Source organism: Oryctolagus cuniculus, chromosome 1 (genome assembly GCF_051225735.1).
Source record: "Oryctolagus cuniculus isolate XC-2025 breed Fujian yellow rabbit chromosome 1, ASM5122573v1, whole genome shotgun sequence".
In the NCBI taxonomy this organism is placed as follows: domain Eukaryota; kingdom Metazoa; phylum Chordata; class Mammalia; order Lagomorpha; family Leporidae; genus Oryctolagus; species Oryctolagus cuniculus.
Genome location: NC_142867.1, coordinates 91,745,693 through 91,768,542, shown reverse-complemented (window position 1 = coordinate 91,768,542; position 22,850 = coordinate 91,745,693). Strand labels below are relative to the sequence as shown.

At 38.4% G+C, this 22,850-nt stretch overlaps 1 protein-coding gene across 2 annotated transcripts in view; it reads right to left on the bottom strand.

Annotated features, from left to right (window-relative positions):
* The window catches only part of CNTN5 (contactin 5), a 1,376,886-nt gene that overhangs the window by 337,615 nt on the left and 1,016,421 nt on the right, over window positions 1–22,850 (bottom strand). For both annotated transcript variants that reach the window (XM_089312106.1, XM_051820359.3), the window contains exon 9: window positions 1,759–1,861. In XM_089312106.1, the coding sequence (XP_089168232.1) occupies window positions 1,759–1,861 (103 nt within the window). The remainder of the gene's footprint in view (window positions 1–1,758; window positions 1,862–22,850) is intronic.

Genomic DNA, 22,850 nt, shown 5'->3' with positions numbered 1-22,850 from the left:
AACACAAATTCACATGTTTTCTTTGATTTTCTTTCCTTTTACCAGGGTGGCAGGTGGCCTTTAGGTAGAGATTGATCTCTTCATGGCATATTTCTTCTTTCCATAACTGACATTTCATAGCAAGGATAGCCAATGAACAAGAGACCCCTTGCCTGAGGGGTCTTATCGTACTTTCCATATATTTATTTTGGAGGAGGGTAGGAAAGGAGTAGCAAAGAGGAAGAAAATAAAGTCTTGAAAGAACATAAATGATTTGGCTGTTGCATCCTTCCTGGACTGGAAGGCCTTTAAACATCAATTTACTAAGCATGTTTCAGGGCTTCCAAAAGCAACCACATCTAACTTATTAAATAAGTCTGCCTGGGGGAATATTCTATATTGTTTGTTTTCTCTACAAATCTAGTTTTCTAATTTGTTTTACAATAAGACCTTTCTTTAATTATGGCTTTAGTACAAATTCTGCCATTTAGGAATTATTTAACTGCAGGACATACTAAAACCTATGGCAAGAAGTCAGAATATATTATTTTTGCATTTATCAGAATTGAACTTCTTCCATGAGCCATTTTCAAGCATGACATGGGTAAATGGAGAAAAACACGCCTTTGAGAATATTATTGCATCTTATGATGAGTTGGGAAGGTATCCTCAGATAACCCCCAAATTCCTCTTAGATGCATTTTAAATTTCTGAAATGTGTTTCTACTTACGGATATCAAGATAGGCCACATAATATTTATTTGACTTTACGCCCATATAACCTTATTTCTACTTATTTTTGAGTAGAATTGCATATAAATGTTGTTTCATTCAGTCTTGAAATTAAAGTGCATGGTATTTACTATGTTCATTCTTAAACTTCTATTACTAGCTGGGCTTTTCATGTTTACTAATATTTTACTCACCCATAGCCTAAATCTACTATTGTAAGCTCATTTTTGTAGCACATTTTATCTCTAAGTACTTTGTAGTTATGCTGTGGGAGTTAGATCACTGCAACGGAATTAAATTATTAGTAACTCAGATAGAGATGCATTTATGCAAATTATAATTATAGAGTCTAGAAAAGACCCTGAGGTCTTTATCATCCTAGAAAGTAAAACAACACTGTTTAAAATAAATCATGATACTCTAATCAAATATAATCAAAATCCCACTCCTGCTTCTGATCCCAATACCCACACTGTACACATCATTGACAAGCAACTATATATCAAGAGATTTAAACCACCGGAAGTAGAATTATTAAACACAGACATCAGGATGTGATATAAATCATCTCTGAATTGGGAAATGATTACATGTTGCACATGCTGACGGCTAATGCTGCTGTTACTCTTTCAGAAGACACTGAAGTAATCTACTGATTCACTATAACTATTGTCCTTACGATTTTTATGTGTTGTCTTAGTATGACTCAAAATTTGCATCCTGTACATGAGGAGCAGATAGGACCTCATCCTTTTATTTATATTATTGCTGAATGAAATAAAAGGGTGGTACTGTAGTCTTCAGACAGTCTTAGAGAAGTTTTGTTCTCATTAAAATAGTAAAAATACATACATTGCTGTCTATAAAACACGAATAGAAAGATGACTGTAATTGGTTACTTCCTTAATTCCCATTTGCCCTTCCTTTAAAACTATATTGCCACCACGGGGCTCCCAGGAAAATGAAAGTTGGATGATAGGATACAAAATAAGGCCTGTCACATCTTAATAAACAATTGTGTCTAATTATAGAAGAATATGTACTTACTTGCCAAGTGCAAAGCACTCCATCTTAACAGTTGTTCCCTTAGCAGCTGTAACTGTGAAAGGGAAATGGACCTCAATTTTCGGCTCATATTCTCCCATCACACCTGGGAAATAACAAATAGTCTTTAAGCATAAAATGAATATCACAATTTCCAGTCCTGAAGATGTTACATTGACAGTCAGTTTTGGTTGCTAATATCTGTTTGATGACTGCTAAATTTTTTGATGTATTAAAACAAGAAGTACAACTAGGCTCAGTAATTAGGATCCAACCCTAGTCTAAGAATGGGTTGCATGTGTATTGAATATTATTTAAAGTAATAATTATTGAAAGTGTTAACCAACACCCTTCATTCAATTACTGATTATTCTCCAGAGGAAATAAATAACTATAAACAGTTCCCAAGGCACATAATTGTGTTTAGTTTTTAAAATAATAAAAGGTTAAAAAACTTTATCATCATCAAATATAGTCTAATTAAGTCAACATATATTTATTGAATATCTGTACACAATGCATTTTAACTAAGCATTTTAGGAATTATAAAGAACTATAAAATGTGCTTTCAAATATATTCAAACAAATATATTTTCAGAAAATATATTCCTAAGGAGGGCAAGAACATATACTTAAGTAAGGGAGGAAAACTATTTATCAAACTACTGTAATGCAATATAGGAAGTGATGAGTGCCATGGATGAGATATCTCTAAAGTATTAAGCACATTGAAAGGATTAGAAGTGTAGATGGGATTTGGAAGTGGAGAAAATACAGGAAAGTAACTGGAGTCAGGTTTAAAAAGATGGGAAACCATCAGAAATAGGAATGTAGTTTTGCTAGCATGCTAGTGTGTGAGGGAAAGTGATAATAGATGCATTTGGAATTAGAACTGGAGTCCTCTAAAAAATGGAGGACTTGATTACCAGAGTAAGAAATTCACACTTTAATTTGTAACTAATCTGGAGCCACTGGGGATCTGATTAGGAGAATGACATTATGCTGAGATGTAAATCCTGGAATTAGAACAGAGACAGGTAAGTCGCCTTATTTCAAGTTTACAAAAAAAAAGACTGAACTTGAATAATGGCAATAAAAACTGAGGAAATATGGGAAAAAAAAAAAAAAAACAAGAAATAATTGGACAGACAAAACTCAGCACACATTGGAACACAGGAATAAAGATGTGGGCACTACTAACAATAACACTAAGGATTTCAGCTTGGCAAGATTGGGTGATATCAATGAATGTGAATGAAATAAGCGATCTTTCCTAGCTACAATAGCAAAGATGGTTATTTTCAGTGTAGGAGTACTAAACTTGAAATACCGATGTGTGAGTCTGCGCTGTGGCGCAGCGGGTTAAAGCCACAGCTTGCAGCACCAGCATCCCATATGGGCGCTGGTTCGAGTCCTGGCTACTCCACTCCCATCCAGCTCTCTGCTATGGCCTGGGAAAGCAGAAGATGGCCCAAGTGCTTGGGCCCCTGTACCCGCCTGGAAAAAGCTTCTGGCTCCTGGCTTTGGATCAGCTCAGCTCTGGCCATTGCGGTCATTTGGGGAGTGAACCAACGGATGGGAGACCTCTCTGTCTCTGTCTCTGTCTCTCTCTCTCTGGCTCTACCTTGCTCTGCAACTCTGTCTTTCAAATAAATAAAATCAATCTTTTTAAAAAATACCAATATGATATTCAGAAGTAAGTATGTGACCACATAGTGCAAATAAAAGAATGAAGCTATGGATGACTTCTGGGTAGGTGATAAGCACTTTTTTTTTAACTTTTATTTAATGAATATAAATTTCCAAAGTACGGCTTATGGATTACAATGGCTTCCCCCCCATAACGTCCCTCCCACCCGCAACCCTCCCCTTTCCCACTCCCTCTCCCCTTCCATTCACATGAGGATTCATTTTCGATTCTCTTTATATACAGAAGATCAGTTTAGCATACATTAAGTAAAGATTTCAACAGTTTGCTCGCACACAGAAACATAAAGTGAAAAATAATAGATGATTTTTTAAATGATGATGAAATCAGATCAGACCTATTGATAATTTCTTTTTTTTTTTAACGGAAGATCAGTTTAGTATACATTAAGTAAAGATTTCAACAGTTTGCACCCCTATAGAAACACAAAGTGAAATATACTGTTTGAGTACTCGTTATAGCATTAAGTCTCAATGTACAGCACATTAAGGACAGAGATCCTACATGAGGAGTAAGTGCACAGTGACTCCTGTTGTTGACTTTACAAATTGACACTCCTGTTGATGGCATCAGTAATCTCCCTATGCACCAGTCATGAGTTTCCAAGGCTATGGAAGCCCCTTGAATTCTCCGACTCTTATCTTGTTTAGACAAGGTCATAGTCAAAGTAGAGGTTCTCTCCTCCCTTCAGAGAAAGGTACCTCCTTCTTTGAAGACCTGTTCTTTCCACTGGGATCTCACTCACAGAGATCTTTCATTTAGTTTTTTTTGTTTGTTTGTTTTTGTTTTTGTTTTTTTTTTTTTGTTTTTCCAGAGTGTCTTGGCTTTCCATGCCTGAAATACTCTCATGGGCTTTTCAGCCAGATCGGAATGCCTTTAGGGCTGATTCTGAGGCCAGAGTGCTGTTTAGGACATCCGTCATTCTATGAGTCTGCTGAGTATCTCGCTTCCCATGTTGGAAGGTGATAAGCACTTATCATCATCATCATGTAGAGGTGATGGTTGAAGCCTTGAAATTGGATAGGATTTTTATCTATCAAAAACAGTGTACTAGCTGAGGCCTACTGGATTGGAATAACCTTGGAACAAGTTTTCTATCTCCAAAATATTTAGGAGCCCTTTATGTGTAAAGCACTAAAGAGACAATAGCCATAATTTAGCACAGATGCTTCCCTGGTGTGACAGTGTGTGTTTTGGGTGTCTATGTTTATGGGCATACGTGCAGATAGAGGTCTTTATGTGTAAGTCACATGGTGTAATTCCTTTGTGTATATGTATGCAGGTTGAGAGTACACTGGAAGAAACCCAAAGATAAATGCTTTAAGATATATATATATATACACACACACACACACACACACACACACACCCTGGACATGCAAAGGGAGAAAGCAGTGCCCTTTCAAGGAACCCTTTTATGTGTTTATTTATTGTGTTGCATTTGATATAAGCATTAAGGAAAGAATGGTGACAGCTTTGGGAAAAAACTGCTTTGGCTCACTCAGGACACGCAGATTCTCTTTGTTCTCTGTGCTAATTTTTTTGCAAAGTAATCCTCTCCCATGCTAGTATTTTGCAAAGTAATCACCGCAGAGAAAGTGTCACTGATGTTTTCATTACAGAGATTAGGCTTCTAGACCTTGCTCTGCTAATGCATGACTGGACTGTACCATCACTAGACAGGTCAGTGACGTCAGGGTTTCGTTTTTTATGTCTGCAAACTGAAAAAATAGATGGGAATTACTATTAAAATAATGTCCTGCTCTAACAGAGTAATAATTCCTTTGATGTCTCCTCTTCTACTATTTGCTTTATAGCAAGATCCCGACAAGTGGCAATTGGATTGAGAGACTAGTAATATTATCATCACTCAAAATGGATGTTTAAGCACTGCTCTCGATTTCTCAGTGTGTTTTCTATTTCTTTTTTAACCATCTCCGCTGCCCCACCATGCCACACTTTTCCAGCTACTTTTCTTTTATTTCCTCCTCATACCCTCTTTCTTCCCACTAAGTCTCCCCTAGCTCGTTGACCAGCAGGATTTTGCTGGTGGTGCCTATAAACTCAGCCAGGCAGATCCAACAACCCGAAGTTTCTTTATTGCCCTCTTTGTTGCAATCTCGGTGTGGAAACCCCTAGGCATCCTGTTCAGCGGCTTCCTCCGACTGCTCACATGAAGCAGTCCTCAAAGCAGGCTTCTGATTTCCCCACTCAGTTTTCAAATTGATTCTATAGTGGTTTCTTGTTCTTTTCTGCCTGTTAACATGATGATTCAATAAACACCTAATTTAACACAATGCTAATTTAACCTAAGCCCCTTATTTGCATGGGTCCTTGTGTGTACCAGCAGTTACTAAGTGTCAGTGTGCTACAGAAAGCAGATGAAGTTAGACTGAATTTGGAAAATACTTCTATATAATTCTCATAAATTATTCAAAGAAATCTCAGAAGAAAGGGACCTGGCACTCCAAGTCTCTAGGAACTAATTTTGGTTTTTCTTCCCATCTACAGGTTTTCTTAAAAACTTTTGTACGATTTTTTAAAAGAAGGTCCCATAGTTGGATAATATTTCAGGCCCTTTGAAACCTAGATTTGCTTCTGAATAATATCAGAGTATTACTGATACTCACAGGTAATGGGAGCCGAGATACTATAGCCTTTCTTTTCTCCTTCAAATAGCACTTTTTGCATTGCAAAGACAACATTCTTCTATTGCTTTAATCCTTAAGAATAACTGTAAGATGGGCATTCTGGGTGGTATTAGGGAAGTAATTTTGCCAAGGCCAAGCCTTCTGCTGTTCTTTAAATGATTTTCATTATGTCCAAAGACATTGCTGCTAAAATCTGAGCTGTGTATCATACATAAAATGGAAAGCTTTCAACATGAGAATTCAAATTATATCATCTAATTTGAGTTGCACTATAAGAAAGTGTAATTGCTTCTTTTTATTTATACTCTGAGAGTGATGATATGAGGACAGCTGAGAAAGCTCTTTAGATATAGCTTGCTGATTGACAATTGATCACATTCAGCAACTGTTTTGCTTTACATTTCACGAGATAATTATGTTAGAACTAAAGGTGACCTTTGTTTATAGAACGTAACCCCCTTCTTTTAAAGGTGGGATATCTGGAGTCAAAGAGATCAAGCAATTGGCCTAAGGTCCTGTAAAGAGCTGTTGGTGGAAATGGAGATCACCAGTAGGACTTCATGACCTGAGGTCCAGAGCTATTTTCTTAACACTGCTTTGTGAAGGAGCTTCACTGGAAGTAGAACAGTCTAGGCATACCACATGTGCTACATTAATCATTGATTATCTGCCATGGCTGTGTGGTGTATCTCAGTTGCGATTTTTAATATCTCAAGTCATGGGCAACTTAGCTTGTAATTTATTTTGTTGAACAAGGTTTGATGCTGAAAGGGAAGCAAAACAGCCCCATAAGACATAGTTGAAATTCAAAGTATTTGGCTTGTCTCCAGGCAAGGTCACTCGTTGATCTTTTGCTTGCCCAAGTGTTGAGCTGAATATTACTCAGTAGACACCACAGTGTGTCATCATCTCTTTCCCCATACCTGTCTCCTCTAGCTTACTTGGCTGCCCTACTTTAGAATTACATGACATTAGGAGAAGACACCAAATTACTCTAATTCCTAAGAAACAGAAGCCTTCAAGCTGAGAGCACGTTACTCTCCTTCCAAGCAGTTATGCTTGTTGATTTTCTTATTTATTCCAATTACTTATGAAAAACTAGGGTACTTTTCCCTAAGAGGAATGCAATTTAAAATACTGTTTCTCCAAGCACATTACAAAACACAGAGCCAATGACTTCTGAAATGTCTGGACAATTTATGAAAATTTTAGAGTACAAATTCAGTGCTAAGCCTAATGGCAAAGAGTTTTTGAACGTGTGGCTAAGAACTCTGTATTTTAATAGTGGTTTTATATGCATTAGGGACATTCAAAGTTACATTTTCCTTGACTCTGATTTTTGTCATGTTACTTGTCATTGCCCGGATTGGAGGACAGTAGACTAACATGCTGAATAAATTGCATACAGAGGGCTATGAACAAACTATTAATCAGTGACTTGTCCTAACAAGAGGGCCAGTTATATCTAACTTGCATGTATTGGTGATCTCACCAGAACTGGGTTCATTTCCTGATTCTCTAGGGGATCTACTCTATTGAAAGGCAAAGTGGGGGGGAAGAGAATATAGTTGGCAAAGATGTTCTGAATCACAGCCCGAAGGCCTGCAACCGCCAGGACTAGTCCAGCTGAAGCCAAGGAGCCAGCGACTCCATCCAGGTCTCTCAAGTCAGTGCCAAGACCAATACCTTGATCCATTATTTGCTGCCTCCCAAGATGTATTAACAGGAAGCTGGATCGGAAGCAGGGAAGCCTGAACTCATAGCAGCACCCCAATGAGGGATGGGGATGTTGGAAGCACCGACTTAACCTACTGCACCACAGCACCCGCCCTGGCGTCTCAATTCTAATAGGCTGGTATTCATGTGATGGCAGTTGTTACATATTTCAATTGACACTTCTGTCTCATACTCATCACAATACTTACCTCCATGGACAACAGCTCATGTCCTTGAGAATTTGGCTGAGTAAATTAAGTTGGAAATATGTGGCTTATTTTTTTTTTATGTCCAAATAACAGGCATTTATATTTTTATCTGCATTTTCTTTGCCATTTTTAACATCTGTATCTTGTCTCCCCCAAAATAGCAGTTATCCTCTAAGTACTTTTACTGGAAATACTTCTGTATTCTCTGACTATGTGAATTGAGTAGGCACTCCCATCACCCCATAGATTCTTCCTTTTTAACTGAAGTTATTAACTTGTTGTGGGCACCTGACCCAAGCATGCCGAGGAGGATTACTCACTTGCTGTGTTCACACTGATTGATTCACGCATGTGCTGTTAAGGTTGGGAATTTTCAACTAGGGCCATGAGTCTAAGTCTCAGTTTTTCCTTGGTGGTAAAAATAAGCCATAAATCTGAGAGTCACAGGAGCTTCTACTACGTGATAGTAAGTAATCTGCCACTGAGAAGAATTAAGTCAACTTAGATTGAATTAAATGTTGATGGCATGTCAGTTCTACCTGGGATTTAACTTCTTGCTTTTAGTAAAATAAAATGAATTGTCTATTTCAAATTATTTCAAGCTGGGTTTCTGAGTTGCAACCAAAAGTTCTAGATGATACATCACTGTGCCCAGCATAATTAGTGAAAAATAATGTCAGATTCTACCTCATGACCTATCTGGATTCTATTATATTCAAAATACTAGACTAGGAAAATGACAAAATGGTATAATGGTAGGATAGGGCCAAAATAAAATAATATGTTAGTTTTATTCTATTTTTAAGTACCATACTTCTTACCAGCAAATGAAAATTCTACAAAAGATATAAACTATGTAAATATCTCAATAAAACAGGACAAATGAAATTAGAAACGTTCAGGGGGCCAGTGCTGTGGCATAGTAGGCTAAGTCTCCGTCTAAGGCTCCGGCATCCCATATGGGTGGTTATCCATGTCCCAGCTACCCCTCTTCCAATCCAGTTCTCTGCTAATGACCTGGAAAAGTAGTGGAATATGGCCCACATGCTTGGGCCCCTGTGCACGCATGGGATACTCGAAGAAGCTCCTGATTCCTGGCTCGTGGCTTTGGATCAGCCTAACTCTGACCATTTCAGTCATTTAGGAAGTGAACTAGCAGATGGAAGACCTCTCTGTCTTGCCCTCTCAGTCTGTAACTCTACCTCTCAAATAAATTAACATGTAATTTAAAAAGAAAAAGAGAGAGAGAGATTTTGGCCAGCACCCATGGCTCACTTGGCTAGTCCTCTGCCTATGGCGCCAGCACCCCGGGTTCTAGACCCAGTTGCGGTGCCAGGTACTAGTCCCAATTGCTCCTCTCCCAGTCAGCTCTCTGCTATGGCCCTGGAGTGCAGTGGAGGATGGCCCAAGTGCTTGGGTCCCTGCACCTGCATGGGAGACTGGGAGGAAGTACCCGGCGCCTGGCTTCGGATTGGCGTAGTGCCAGCCGTAGCAGCCATTAGGGGAGTGAACAAACGGAAGGAAGACCTTTCTCTCTCTCTCTCTCTCTCTCTCTCTCACTGTCTAACTCTGCCTGGCAAAAAAATAAAATAAAAAAGATTTTTAAATTAGCTCAGGAGGTTCAGGTACTCTGGTGGCAGCTTCTACCATGAGCTCTGATGAGGATTTGCAATACCTCTCAAAGTCTAGGTCTCACCCCCTTCAAAAAACTGTGTGGGAACCAGCAGATAGAAGACTGTTCTCTCTGTCTCCCCTTCTCTATGTCTGTAACTCTCCCTCTTAATTATATAAATAAAATCTTAAAGAGAAAAGATTCATATAAAGTATCGTGGGAAATGAGAGGAAAGAGAGACTACTGTCAGAAAACTGATAAAAATGGAATTTAACTGGATTCTGACAGTGGGGTTGAGATTAAAAGATTGGTGGTGGAATTTGCTGACTCCCAATTAGAAAAGAGAAAGAAAATAGAGACATGTAGGTAAGATTCCATCTGAGTATTTAATCAGAAATTGAATTTTAAAATATTTATTATTTTCATCTATTTGAAAGGCAGATAGATGGAGAGCGGAAAGGAAGGAGGGAGGGAGAGAGAGAGAAGGAGGGAGAGATGGAGCGAGATGGAGAGAGAAAGGGAAACAGCCAAGGTTGGACTAAACTGAATCAAGGAGCCCAGAACTCCATCTGGCTCTGACTCCTGGGAAGCTGGAGCCCAAGGACTTGAGCCATCATCTACTGCTTCCCAGGACACATAAGCAGGAAGCTAGTCAGAAGGGGATCAGGATTCAAACCAGCACTTCCATATGGGATGCGGACAGTCTAAGTGGCATTTTAACGTGCTGCATCACTATGCACACCCCGATATTCTGGATTTGATTACACATAGTATGCAGTAGTGAGAAACAAATTTCAAATTTTACCTAGTGACATTATGCTTTATTACTTTTCCATTAAGATACATTAGCAATGGCTTTATAAATTTGCCTGAAGTATAATACCAACAACCAACAGGCGTCTTATTTTATTTATTAGATAGCACCTGAAATTACTATTACACATATTCATTATTACCAGTGGTTTCATGTTGGTAAATTGAATACACATGTATATGAATACACAAGTGTAATGACTGTATACCCAGGATAAGCATCCGAGTCAGAGCCATGTGAAGTGCAGTATAATTTGCATGTTACGTGGTTTGCACATTGAAGTGCATTACATTACTTAATGAAATATCTTGGGAACTTTTTTTTATTCACAAGAAGTACATGTGAGACCAGAGTTCCCACATTATTTTTTATTTTATATTACTTGATATGCAACTATATTTTCATAGTTGTAGCTATTTATTATTGTCTTACAGAACCTGAATATAAATACACAATCATTGTACTATGTGAGTCACTTGGCAAGGAAATGAAAGTCTAACTACAATTCTCACAATAGCAAATAATCATGATAAAAATGAAACATGGAATCAGCTAACTAGTGCACATTTTGCCTGGAGATGCTGTGCCGTGTATAAGATGTCATGGTGCTAATCCTCTCATGACGTACTAAATATCAACATGACTTCATAGATAAATGATACAGGTTCCAACTGCAGGCCTGGCTGGTTAAGCATTTCAGCATTCATATAGCTTCTCTGGATCCCATTTTCTCATAAGCAATGATAGTGTTGTAGGTTTAAATATCAATTGGTGGGGCTGGTGCCCTGGTTCAACTAGGTTAGTCCTCCGCCTGCAGCGCCGGCATCCTATATGGGCGCCAGATTCTGTCTCGGTTGCCCCTCTTCCAGTCCAGCTCTCTGCTGTGGCCCGGGAAGGCAGTGGAGGATGGCCCACGTGTTTGGGCGCCTGCACCTGCATGGGAGACCAGGAAGAAGCTCCTGGCTTCAGATCGGCTCATTTTTGGCCATAGCGGCCACTTGGGGAGTGTAATCAACGGATGGAAGACCTTTCCCTTTGTTTCTCTCTCTCTCTCACTGTCTCTAATTCTGTTAAATAAAAAAAAAAAGCCTATAAAATATCTGTTGGTATGTTAGGAACCACATATTATATATCAATATATTTCTTACTACATTCAAATAAAAATGCAAGCTACACTCTTTGGAAATGTTAATCATTTATAAAAGTGTTCATATGCTTTCTTGTTTTCAACTCCCTAAATGACCTATTGATAAATGCAACAATTTCATGATACGAGATCCATAGACATCTTGGTTTCTTCCTCAAAAAGTGTTTATTACATTGAATCATAGTTTACTGCTAGAGTCAGTACTATTTAAGGAGAGGGAGAGAATTTCCTGACAAGAAGGAATAAATAGCTTATGCTATCAACCAATAAATACACCATTATGAGTACTATTTATGTAGAAAAATTAAGAAGACCAGAGAGTTTTATCATTAGGAGAACATGTTTTTCATCACTATATATTTTGAAAATCTGAGAAGTCTTCTGAACCATCAAGAATAAATTGATCGAGGAACTTCTGCACACTGTAATTGCTATCTTGTGATTACTGAATCTTAAGACTTATTTTCTCTTCCTGTTCCTGCCACTATAATTTAGTGAGATGCACCCATCTTTCTCCATCATCTCAGGGCTCATTCCATGTGCCATGTGCATCAATTACTTAGCCACACACACACACACACACACACACAAAGTATACATGTAAGCCCTGAAGAAGGAAAATGTATCTTTTCTAAGCCCATGAGCTTTCTCTAGCATTAAAACAATAGTGGAGGATTAAACTTGGGATTATAAAGTAAATCGAAAGTATGTGGGGCCAGTGTTGCAGTGTTACAGATAAAGCTGCTGTCAGCAATGCTGGCTTCCCATATGGGCACCAGTTCCAGCCTGGCTACTCTACTTCCAATCCAGCTCCCAGCTTATGGCCTGTGGATGGCAGCAGAGGATAGATCAAGTTCTTGGACCCCTGCCACTCATGTGGAAGACTCCCAGAATCTGACTGTGGCCTGGCTCAGCAATGGCAGTTGCCACCATTTGGGGAGTGAACCAGTAGATGGAAGATTCATTCTCTCTCTCTCTCTCCCCCTCCCTCCATCCCTCCTCCACTCTCCTCTCTTCTCTAACTCTTTCAAATACATAAAATTTTTTTAAAGATTTATTTATTTATTTGAAAGGCAGTGCTACATTCCGGAAGAGGCAGAAAGAGAGGTCGGTCTTACATTCACTGGTTCACTCCCAAAATGGGTGCAATGGCCAGAGCTGGGCCAATCCGAAGCCAGGAGCCTGGAGCTTCTTCCAGGTCTCCCACGTGGCTGAAGGGGGTCCAAGGACTTCCATCTTCTACTGCTATCCCAGGCCATGGCAGAGAGCTGGATGGGAAGCAGAGCAGCTGGGACTCGAACCAGCACCTATATGGGATGCCAGCCCAGCAGGCTGGGGCTTTAACCCCTGAGCCACAGCGCCAACCCCTAAATAAAAATCTTTTTAAAAAAGAGAAAGTATGTTATATAATTAATAAGAAAGGAAAGGGAAGGGAGGATGGTGAGAGGGAAGGAGTGTGGTGAGTATTCTGAAAACTATATATGAAATTCATGAAATCTGTTTTCTTCATATAAATTTATTTTTAAAATTCCATATGCTATAGAGCAAACTGAAAAACTGATAACAAAGGGTTGGATATTTTCTTTGATAAGTTTATTGAAAAGTTTTTTTTTTTTTCATTTCTAGAATGGTTACTGTGTTTCCTATTATTATAAATTCCTTTGCACAAAATTAGAGAAACTGCTCTATAAATTTGTCCACAGAAACAAAATCATAATGGTTTTGTAAGTCCATAACTTAAAAACCTTATATATGTGTGTTTTACTTAAGGTTTCTGTGACTTTGTGAAATATATAAGTGTGTGTTTAGGAGTTATTTATGTGTGTAGTGATTGAAGCCTTTTCAAAATTTAAAAAAAGGAAAATGAAAATATTTTAACGTAAAAAAAGTTTAGTGCTTTCTCTGGCCTCAGAATCAGCCCTTAAGGCATGCGGATCCGGCTGAAAAGCCCATGAGAGTATTTCAGGCATGGAAAGCCAAGACACTCTGGGGAAAAAAAAAATAAATAAATAAATGAAAGATCTCCGCAAGTGAGATCCCAGTGGAAAGAACGGGTCATCAAAGAAGGAGGTACCTTTCTCTGAAGGGAGGAGAGACCTTCCACTTTGACCATGGCCTTGTCTAAATATGATCAGAGTTGGTGAACTCAGGGGGCTTCCATAGCCTTGGCAACTCATGACAAGAGCCTTGGGTGATTACTGAGGCCATAAACAAGAGTGTCAATTTGTTAAGTCAACAACAGGAGTCACTGTGCACTTACTCCTCATGTAGGATCTTTGTCCTTAGTGTGCTGTACATTGAGATTTAATGTTATAACTAGTACTCAAACAGTATTTTTCACTTTATGTTTCTGTGTGGGAGCAAACTGTTGACATCTTTACTTAATGTATGCTAAACTGATCTTCTGTATATAAAGAGAATCGAAAATGAATCTTGATGTGAATGGAAGGGGAGAGGAAGTGGGAAAGGGGAGGGTTGTGGGTGGGAGGAGCGTTATGGGGGGGAAGCCATTGTAATCCATAAGCTGTACTTTGGAAATTTATATTCATTAAATAAAAGTTTAAAAAATTAAAAATAAATAAATAAAAAATAAAAAAAAAAATTTAGTGCTTTGACTTTTGCAAGATGTTGCCTAGACCTACATAAATGATTTTCAGAACAACAGATCCCATATTGAATAAATTAGGGTCCTCATTTCAGCAGCTCAGAACTCATGTTTGAAAGCTGACAAGGGTCTAGTAATAATGGGAGAATGGCCATTCTGACCAGGAAAATAATGAAACTAAAAAAAAAAATAATGATTCCAAACATATTAATACTCAGTTCAATAATTAAAAGCTTAGAAGATCTCTAAATATTCTATGGCACTCTTCCACCGTAATTCAAGTAAGTTCTTTTCATTTGTGATTTAACTAGAAGTTGTGATTCATTTATACCCCATTCAGACATTTATGTCTGCCATAATATTTCCCCATGGAAAAGAAAAAGGGCAATGCTTCACAAATATGGTGGATTATAGTCAGTGTAACAGACACATTCCCATACCGGGTGGCCATTCTACAAGAAGCTGAAAGGATGCAGTGAGATACAAAGATGACTTGACCGCAGCTCACTAGGCTAATCCTCCACCTTGCGGCGCAAGCACACCAGGTTCTAGTCCCGGTCAGGGCGCCGGATTCTGTCCCGGTTGCCCCTCTTCCAGGCCAGCTCTCTGCTGTGGCCAGGGAGTGCAGTGGAGGATGGCCCAAGTGCTTGGGCCCTGCATCCCATGGGAGACCAGGATAAGTACCTGGCTCCTGCCATCGGATCAGCGTGGTGCGCCAGCCGCAGCACACTGCCCGCGGCAGCCATTGGAGGGTGAACCAATGGCAAAGGACGACCTTTCTCTCTGTCTCTCTCTCTCTCACTGTCCACTCTGCCTGTCAAAAAAAAAAAAAAAAAAAATGACTTGAGGCAAATCTGCGATAAAGCAGGTTTTGCAGACATATACACAAGCACACAAAGCCCCCATCTGAAAGGTAGGGAGGATACAATCCCAGCAGATGGTAAGACTAGGGATTTCGATAGCAGAAAGGCTGCATTTAATACTTGCGTCACATCACTGGGGGAGAAATTAAGGGAACTCCTTTTGCTGAGATTCCTGTAATTATCTGGACTCAGCTACCTTCCAGGTCTTGGTCCCCATTGTCCTTGAGTCTTGCCACACTATGAACTCCACTTTTGTAATCTCTAATATCTCCTTTGTCTTGTCAGGATATATATTTCCTCCAGAGCAAAGTCCCTGACTCAGGTTCATTTGAGTGAATCTCTGTTCCGTGCATCTAAAGAGAACATTCACCCAGCTGGCTTTTTATTTCTAAATTTTTATCATTCTTCAGAAGGACTGTTTGCTCCAGAAAAGCTTCTTACCCATAGCTGCCTAGCAATTCATATAATAATCACCAAGAAGGCAAAGGGCTTAAAATATCCTTGAGGAATTAGTTCTGCCAGTTCAGTTGATCAGCTGCCTGGTTGCATAACTCTGGGAGAAAATATGACAAATGAGTAGTTTTAAACTATTGTTAAAAGTATATTTTTACACTTTAATCTGCATAGATTGTTTTCTCAGTGTAGTGTTCTTATTGAGAATGCCAGCATTCATGCTGTTACCACTCACATTTGAGACACTAAACATACTGGCTTCTGATTTGCTCTGTAAACAATTCACCACCTATTTTATTTTACAATTTCTCACTGATTTCAAAGGGTCCATGCATGATAAGGTTCAAAGGGAGAATGCTTCCAGAGAGGGAATGCTGATTATCATAGCCTCATCACAGGGCTTAATGTGCATTAAAGTCTGTAGACGTAAAGAGGAAGGAATAAACATTGACTGAACACCTGCTAAACCATGATTCTATGCATACAAGTTGTCATTTAAATCTTTCAAAACACAGTAAAGTAGATATGATTATCTCATTTTAAATAAGAGAAAATTACATATATTTTATAGATTAAGCTACTCAATATCACTAAGCTATAGGGCCATATTTATTCTCTTTTTTGTGGGGGGAGGTTTATTTATTTATTCAAAAGGCAGAGTAAGAGAGAAATAAAGACAAGGTGGGGGGGATACCTTTCATCTTTTGGTTCACTCTTAAATGACTGCAACAGCTGGGGCTAGGCAAGGCTGAAACCACTAGCCAGGAAATCCATTTGGATCTCCCACTAGCAGGGAGCTGGATGGATAGTGGATAGTGCAGTAGCCTGGACTTGAATGGCACTATGATGGGATTGGGGGTCCCAAGTAGGGGTTAACCCACTGTACCACAATGCCCACCTCCATCACTGAAGTCATTTCTCCTCACTGCTCTCTTTGGATCCCCCAAGAAAACTCCCTGTTGTTTGCAAAGCACAATTAACTTAATTATTCCAAGTTTTTTAAATATTAAGGCTACTTCAAATATTACTTTTTCAGTAAGTATTACTTTTTCAGCAAAGTTTTTCTTGCCCCTCTACTCACCCACCAGATTAATCTCTGCCTCTGTTCCTCTCTCTCAATATATTCATCACCCTGTATCTTTTTTATATAAAACTATCACAATTATAAACAATTCTTTAATCTTATTATGCTTCTATCTCTTGGTTTAGTATCAGATTTCTAATCTATATGTGAATTCAGGACATAGAGTACACCATTTTTTTCTTTTCCATTTTTAAATAGTGTCTGCTGCAAAGTCAATACTCAAAAATATTTGAAGTCTAAATTAAGAACTCTGTATTTATTTTTTATGTGGAAAACATATAAGTGACATAGGAGCTGAGAACAGTTTATATATTTCATTGATTTCTTGTTTTGAGAAAAATTTAAGGCTATTTTCTTTGCTAGAATCATAAAAATCTAAATATTTTATTTTAAATTATTGGCATATGGTTTTTTGATAATGAAACACATTTTGTGAACAAATAAAATGATAGTCTCTCCATTTCCCCATAATCAGTTGGATGGCAAGTTCTGCCACATTGATTTCTCTCGTCTTTTCCATCCATTCCTTTATTCCATTCTAACTATTCTTTCTTCAGTTTTTTTTTTTTATTTATTTTCTATGTATTTGAAAGGTGGAGAGTCGGAGACCGTCAGAGATAGAGAGAGTGCTTCCATCCACTGGTTCACTTCTCAGATACCCACAATCGCAGGGGAGGGTTAGGCTAAATGCAAGAGCATGAAACACAATCCAGGTCTCCCAAGTGGATGGTAGGGACCCAAGTACCTGGCTGGTCACCTTCTGTGTCTCATTGTGCATGTCATCAGGAAGCTGGAATGAGAAGCAGACCTGGGACTCAAATCAAGGCACTCCATATGGGAAATACAACCCTAATCAGCATCATAATTGCATACCAAATACTTGCTTCCATTACTATAATAGTTTCCCTTTCAACTATCTGATCAGCTTTGATAATATGAAGATCCTTAATGACCTCTGCAGGAGTGTTGGGTTGTTACTTAAATTCCAGGGTAAAAGTATTTTTTTAAAAGGAGTACAGACATGTGAGACAAAGCTCAGAAAACTTTTAGGAGTCCTTCTATCAAGGAACAGGGTAGGAACTTGATAGTGTGATGCTATCAAGGGTCATTTTAGGCTAATAAATATTCTAATATGTTTGCTGATGAGGATGATTCAGTAAAAAGGGAAAATTCACATTTGCAGGAAAGGGGGAAAATGGTAGAAGACTCAGCTCCTTGAATTAGGTAACAGTGGAAGGGATGCAGAGCACAGAACCTGTCACAACAGTTCATTTTAATAAGAGGTAAAGTAGCATTACAGAAACAGGTACAAATAAGATGCTATGTTTGATGATGAAAAGATTAATAACTGGGGCTGGCGCTGTGGCGCAGCAGGTTAAAGCCCTGGCCTGAAGTGCTGGCATCCCATTTGGGTGCAGGTTCAGGTCCCAGCTGCTCCTTTTCTGATCCAGCTCTCTTCTATGGCCTGGGATAGCAGTGGATGATGGCCCAAGTCCTTGGGCCCCTGCACTCGCTTGGGAGACCTGGAAGAAGCACCTGGTTCCTGGCTTCCGATCAGTACAGCTCCAGCCGTTGCGGCCATCTGGGGAGTGAACCAATGGATGGAAGACCTCTCTCTCTGTCTCTACCTCTCTCTAACTCTGTCTTTCAAATAAATAAAATAAATCTTTAAAAAAAGATTAATAACTATAAATTTTAGATAAAAACCATGTTTAAATTTATATTTTTCTTTTTTTTTAATTTTTAAGCTCTTCATTTAGTGAGAGAAATGCATAGGAGAGTGAGGGCTCTATCTAAGGGAGAAAGAAATGTCTAGAAATTAATTGAGGCCTTACCAACCAGAAAGCAATATACATTTTAGATAAAAACCCATGTTCAAGGTTATTTCTTCTGTCTATTGCCAGCTGCATAGATACGGCCATGAAATGAAGGTTACAAAGGCTGAGCTTACCAAGTATGATATGAGGGAGATACTGAATGGACAGAGAGTTGACAGCATTTGGAGGAGGACGTTTATAAGTGACTATGTAACCTAAGGTAGTCAAAGAAGATATCTGAAGGCATGAAGGAGTGATGAGCTATGAAACAGAGGACTGATCAGAGGAATGGTTGATGTTGAGGGGTTCAAGGGTTACTTAAGTAAAAAGTATTAGAATTATTTAGACTAAATGAAGATTGTAAAGAATAAGTTCCTTGAAATCAAAATTTTGATAAAGATGAATGACTGGTAATTGCATGATTCAGGCTGTTATAACAAGAATGGGTGGCTAAGGTAAGTTTCAGTATGAGTTTATGGGAAGCAAGGAAATCAAAAGACTGAATGGCCAAAACACAGGTGGGTCACTGAAGTAAATGTGGATGTTATTAAGATATTAACATAGCAATATCTTTGATAAATGACAAACACTGACCCAGAGAAAGAGGGATTATTGTAATAAGGATTATGACAACTGCTGAAAAACATGCCATGTGTCCGTTTTCTTTATTCACTACTTATAAATGTCTTCCTTTTTCTACTCGAAGACTTGAATGTCCTACTCTTAAGTAATCTTTCCAGTGTTACCTCTTACCCTTCCTTTTCAGCCAATATTTTAAGTAATAGAAATGCTTGCTTGTTTCCAAGTATGCTTTATCCTTTACTGATTATAAAATTTCGCAAAATCTTTATCTAAAAATACCTTAGTATGTCTTATGTACACTGAAATTAAGTCATCAGTATGCTTCTCTTCCAATTATATTTCATTAAAAAATATCACAGAGAGAAAAGAGCTTCTCCCATTAAAAACCAAAACCAACAAATGCAACCCTATAATTGCCTCACTAAGAAATCTTGACCCCTTATGAAAGGTTTATCTTGGAATTTAATTTGTATGCTATTAATCATGTTCTACCATGTTATTTCTGTTGAGACATTCAAATTTTCTTATTGATCCAAATCATTACCATTACCATTTCAGAGGTCTCCCATCAAGTCCTTTTCTATTCATAATTTTCTTTAGGCTTAATTTCTTATCCTTTGAATCCAGGCCATTATATGCAAACTTTTCATTTTGTACAACTCTCCTCTTAACTCCTTACTCTACCTGCCTGTCAGAAACAAATGTGGCTTTTCTCATACCACACCCATTTGGCCTTCATTGCTCAAAAGAATAGAATTGTGGCATCCTGTCAATGCATTCCTTTCTCCAAAAGTTTCTTCAGGATTTGAGTTCAAATCTTTAATCTGTTTATCTCATTCCTACTGTTTCTAGAGTTATCATGCCCAAAGTAAGCAAACAATTAAACAGCAAATTTTTTGCTAACTTCTTGCCTAAAGGACTACATTTACTCAATATTATTTTAAAACTAACTTTGAATTCCCTGGCATTACATTCAAAACCCTTCATAATTTGGATCTTACCTCTCCTGTCAGTCTTAAATTTCATGACCCCTTTCCCCTCAAATCTTTCATGGTACCCACAAAATTTTTTTCTTTACTCCCTGTACTAACCATGTAACTTTATAGCTATTGCCTTTCATTATAATTATTTTAACGTTTTTCTGCCTTTAGTTAACTACCAACTAGCTTTCAAAATCATACTCAAATTTCATCTCCTTAGAAGGTCTTTAGAAAGTTAATTTCACTCTATTCTTTGTTTTCAGTGTACGGAGTTCAAATCGCTAACTTAGTGCATATTTCATTACATTTTAATGATGTTGATTTGTCTTTCTTCCTCATTGCAGTGGGATTTCTAGCATTGAGGAAATGAAGTTTTTTCTTCTTTGCATCTAATTGCCTAAACAGAATTACTAACTTCTGTCTGCTGAGGCATCTCTCTGTGGGCCCGTTAGTACTCCACGGCCTATTGGTTGCTCCCACTGAGTAATTTGGTTTTATTTTTGTATTAAAATTTTGATCTCCTATTTTTTTTCCTTGTCATATGTGTTTTCTTCATTTCTTGTTTGAGAGTGTTTCAGCAGCAAACCAAGGAATTTCATAATGTTCTGTCTAGTATTTTGTACATATTGGATCCTTTTTTACTCACAGATAGAATTTTAATTTGAACCTTTGCTCCCTTATCCTTAATTGCTGACTTACATGGCTTCCTGGCTGGGTTATTTTTCTCCCAATTAATTCCGCTGAATCACTCTAAAATGGCATTTTTAAAATCATTTATTTTCTTTGGAAAAATCAACAGTTTCTCATCACCTTATTTATGACATTCAAGATCTTTGTTTTGGTATAGAAAAATCCTAAAAATATACTCTAAAGCAAACTAACTCTTTAACCTTAGTTTCTCCTTGACCATCATTAGTTCATTGCTCTGATCAGACTACCTGCTGAGTAGTATCCAGTAATTGTTATGTTGAAGTTACCAAATTCATTTGTAGTCTATGTGTTCTGCAGCAAGTGAGTTCTTTAGAGCCAAAGACCTTTTTTCTACAGGCCATTTTAAGTAATGGTTTGGTCATTATTTAACCCACAAAATATTACCAAATTCATAAGTGAGCTATTGTATTTATATAGCTATTTGGCTTTCTAGATCATAGAAAGAAGAACCCTTATGATAAGAAGAAAAGAGAAAATAAAACACCTTTCCTCCACATCTTTCACAGATTCAGAGCCAGTCTCAGACAAAAATATGGAAGATGAAGGTGGTATTTTGGGGGGCATGTTGCACTTCTTTTTATTTGCCTTTCTTTTCCAGTGTCTTTATGTATGCGTTTCCCTCTGAATGGAACAGAACTCAGGCAATTCATGCATTCTTTTTCTTCTGCAACACTGCACTTAAACATCAAGTGCTTATGCCCTTGATCCTAATGGCTCAATGGTGTCAGGATTCCCTCCTGCCCCCAGCCCCTTTTGTAGGACACATCTTTATTGTGCTTTCACGTGTTGTGATGACTTCTTTTTTACAGGATCAGCACCTTATCTGTCTTCCTCACTGGAACATGAGCTCAGTGAGGCGCAAAGAGCATATTATTCATCAATTCTCAATATGAAAAACAAAACAAATTAAAACAAAGAAGCTGTGTCAGATTCTTTACATTAATAATTATTCTAGCCTTTACATAAATTTCAAAGACAAATAGTCACTGCTACACAAATTAAGACGTTAAGGTTTAAAGAGAGTGAGTCATATAGTTAAAATGAGGCAGTCTGCCTGACCCTACTGATACAGAGAGTGAATACATTTTTGAAATGATGCAGGCCAGCATTGTGGCACACCAGGTTAAGCCACCCATGTGGCACCGGCATCCCATATTGGACTACCTATTTTAGTCTCAGCTGCTGTGCTTCTAACCAGCTCCCTGCTAATGTGCCTGGGAAGGCAGCAGAACCTGGCCCAAGTGAATCACTGGATGGAATCAATCCATTTTTCTCTCTTTCAAATAAACAATAAGGAAAAACAAGCAAATAAGTAAATCTTTTTAAAAACTGGTGCCAAATGATGATCTGCACAGTTCCATCTTGCCTCTCTTCCTATATAATACAATCTCCTTTTTTCCCTGGGGAGCCATCTCAGTAAGATACTAAAAACATAAAACACAATTCAACTAATACATGCTAAAGTGAAGATTATTGATCTTTAAGTCTGTCTGTGGAATCTCATTTTCATAATCATAATGCTTATTCCCCTAAATGACAATATAATCGGTGTACTTTGAGCCGGAGTGGTGTATTTTATCATAGAGAGGGAAAGGTTCTAGACATTGGGCTTATAGCATTTAGTCAAAACTCCCTACCTGCGCTGTAGCTCACTTGGCTAATCCTCCACCTGCAGCACCAGCACTCCGGGTTATAGGGGTTATAGTCCCGGTCGGGGCGCCAGATTCTGTCCCGGTTGCTCCTCCTCCAGTCCAGCTCTCTGCTGTGGCCCAGGAAAGCAGTGGAGGATGGCTCAAGTGTTTGGGCCCTGCATCCACATGGGAGACGAGGAGGAAGCACCTGGCTCCTGGCTTCAGATCAGCGCAGCACGGTGGCCACAGCGCACCTGCCGTTGTGGCCATTTTGGGGGGTGAATCAACTGAAAAGGAAGACCTTTCTCTCTGTCTCTCTCTCTCTCTCTCACTGTATAACTCTGCCTGTCAAACAAACAAACAAAAACCAAAAACTCCCTGAGAGTCCATTTCTGATTTTAGAGCATGTAAGTTGTTCCTACTTTGTTTCTATGTGTTTTCTTCCTTTACCTCCAAATTTCAAATTCTTCAAATGCTTTCTGAGTATTTGTCTTTCATTTCAATAAAGGCAG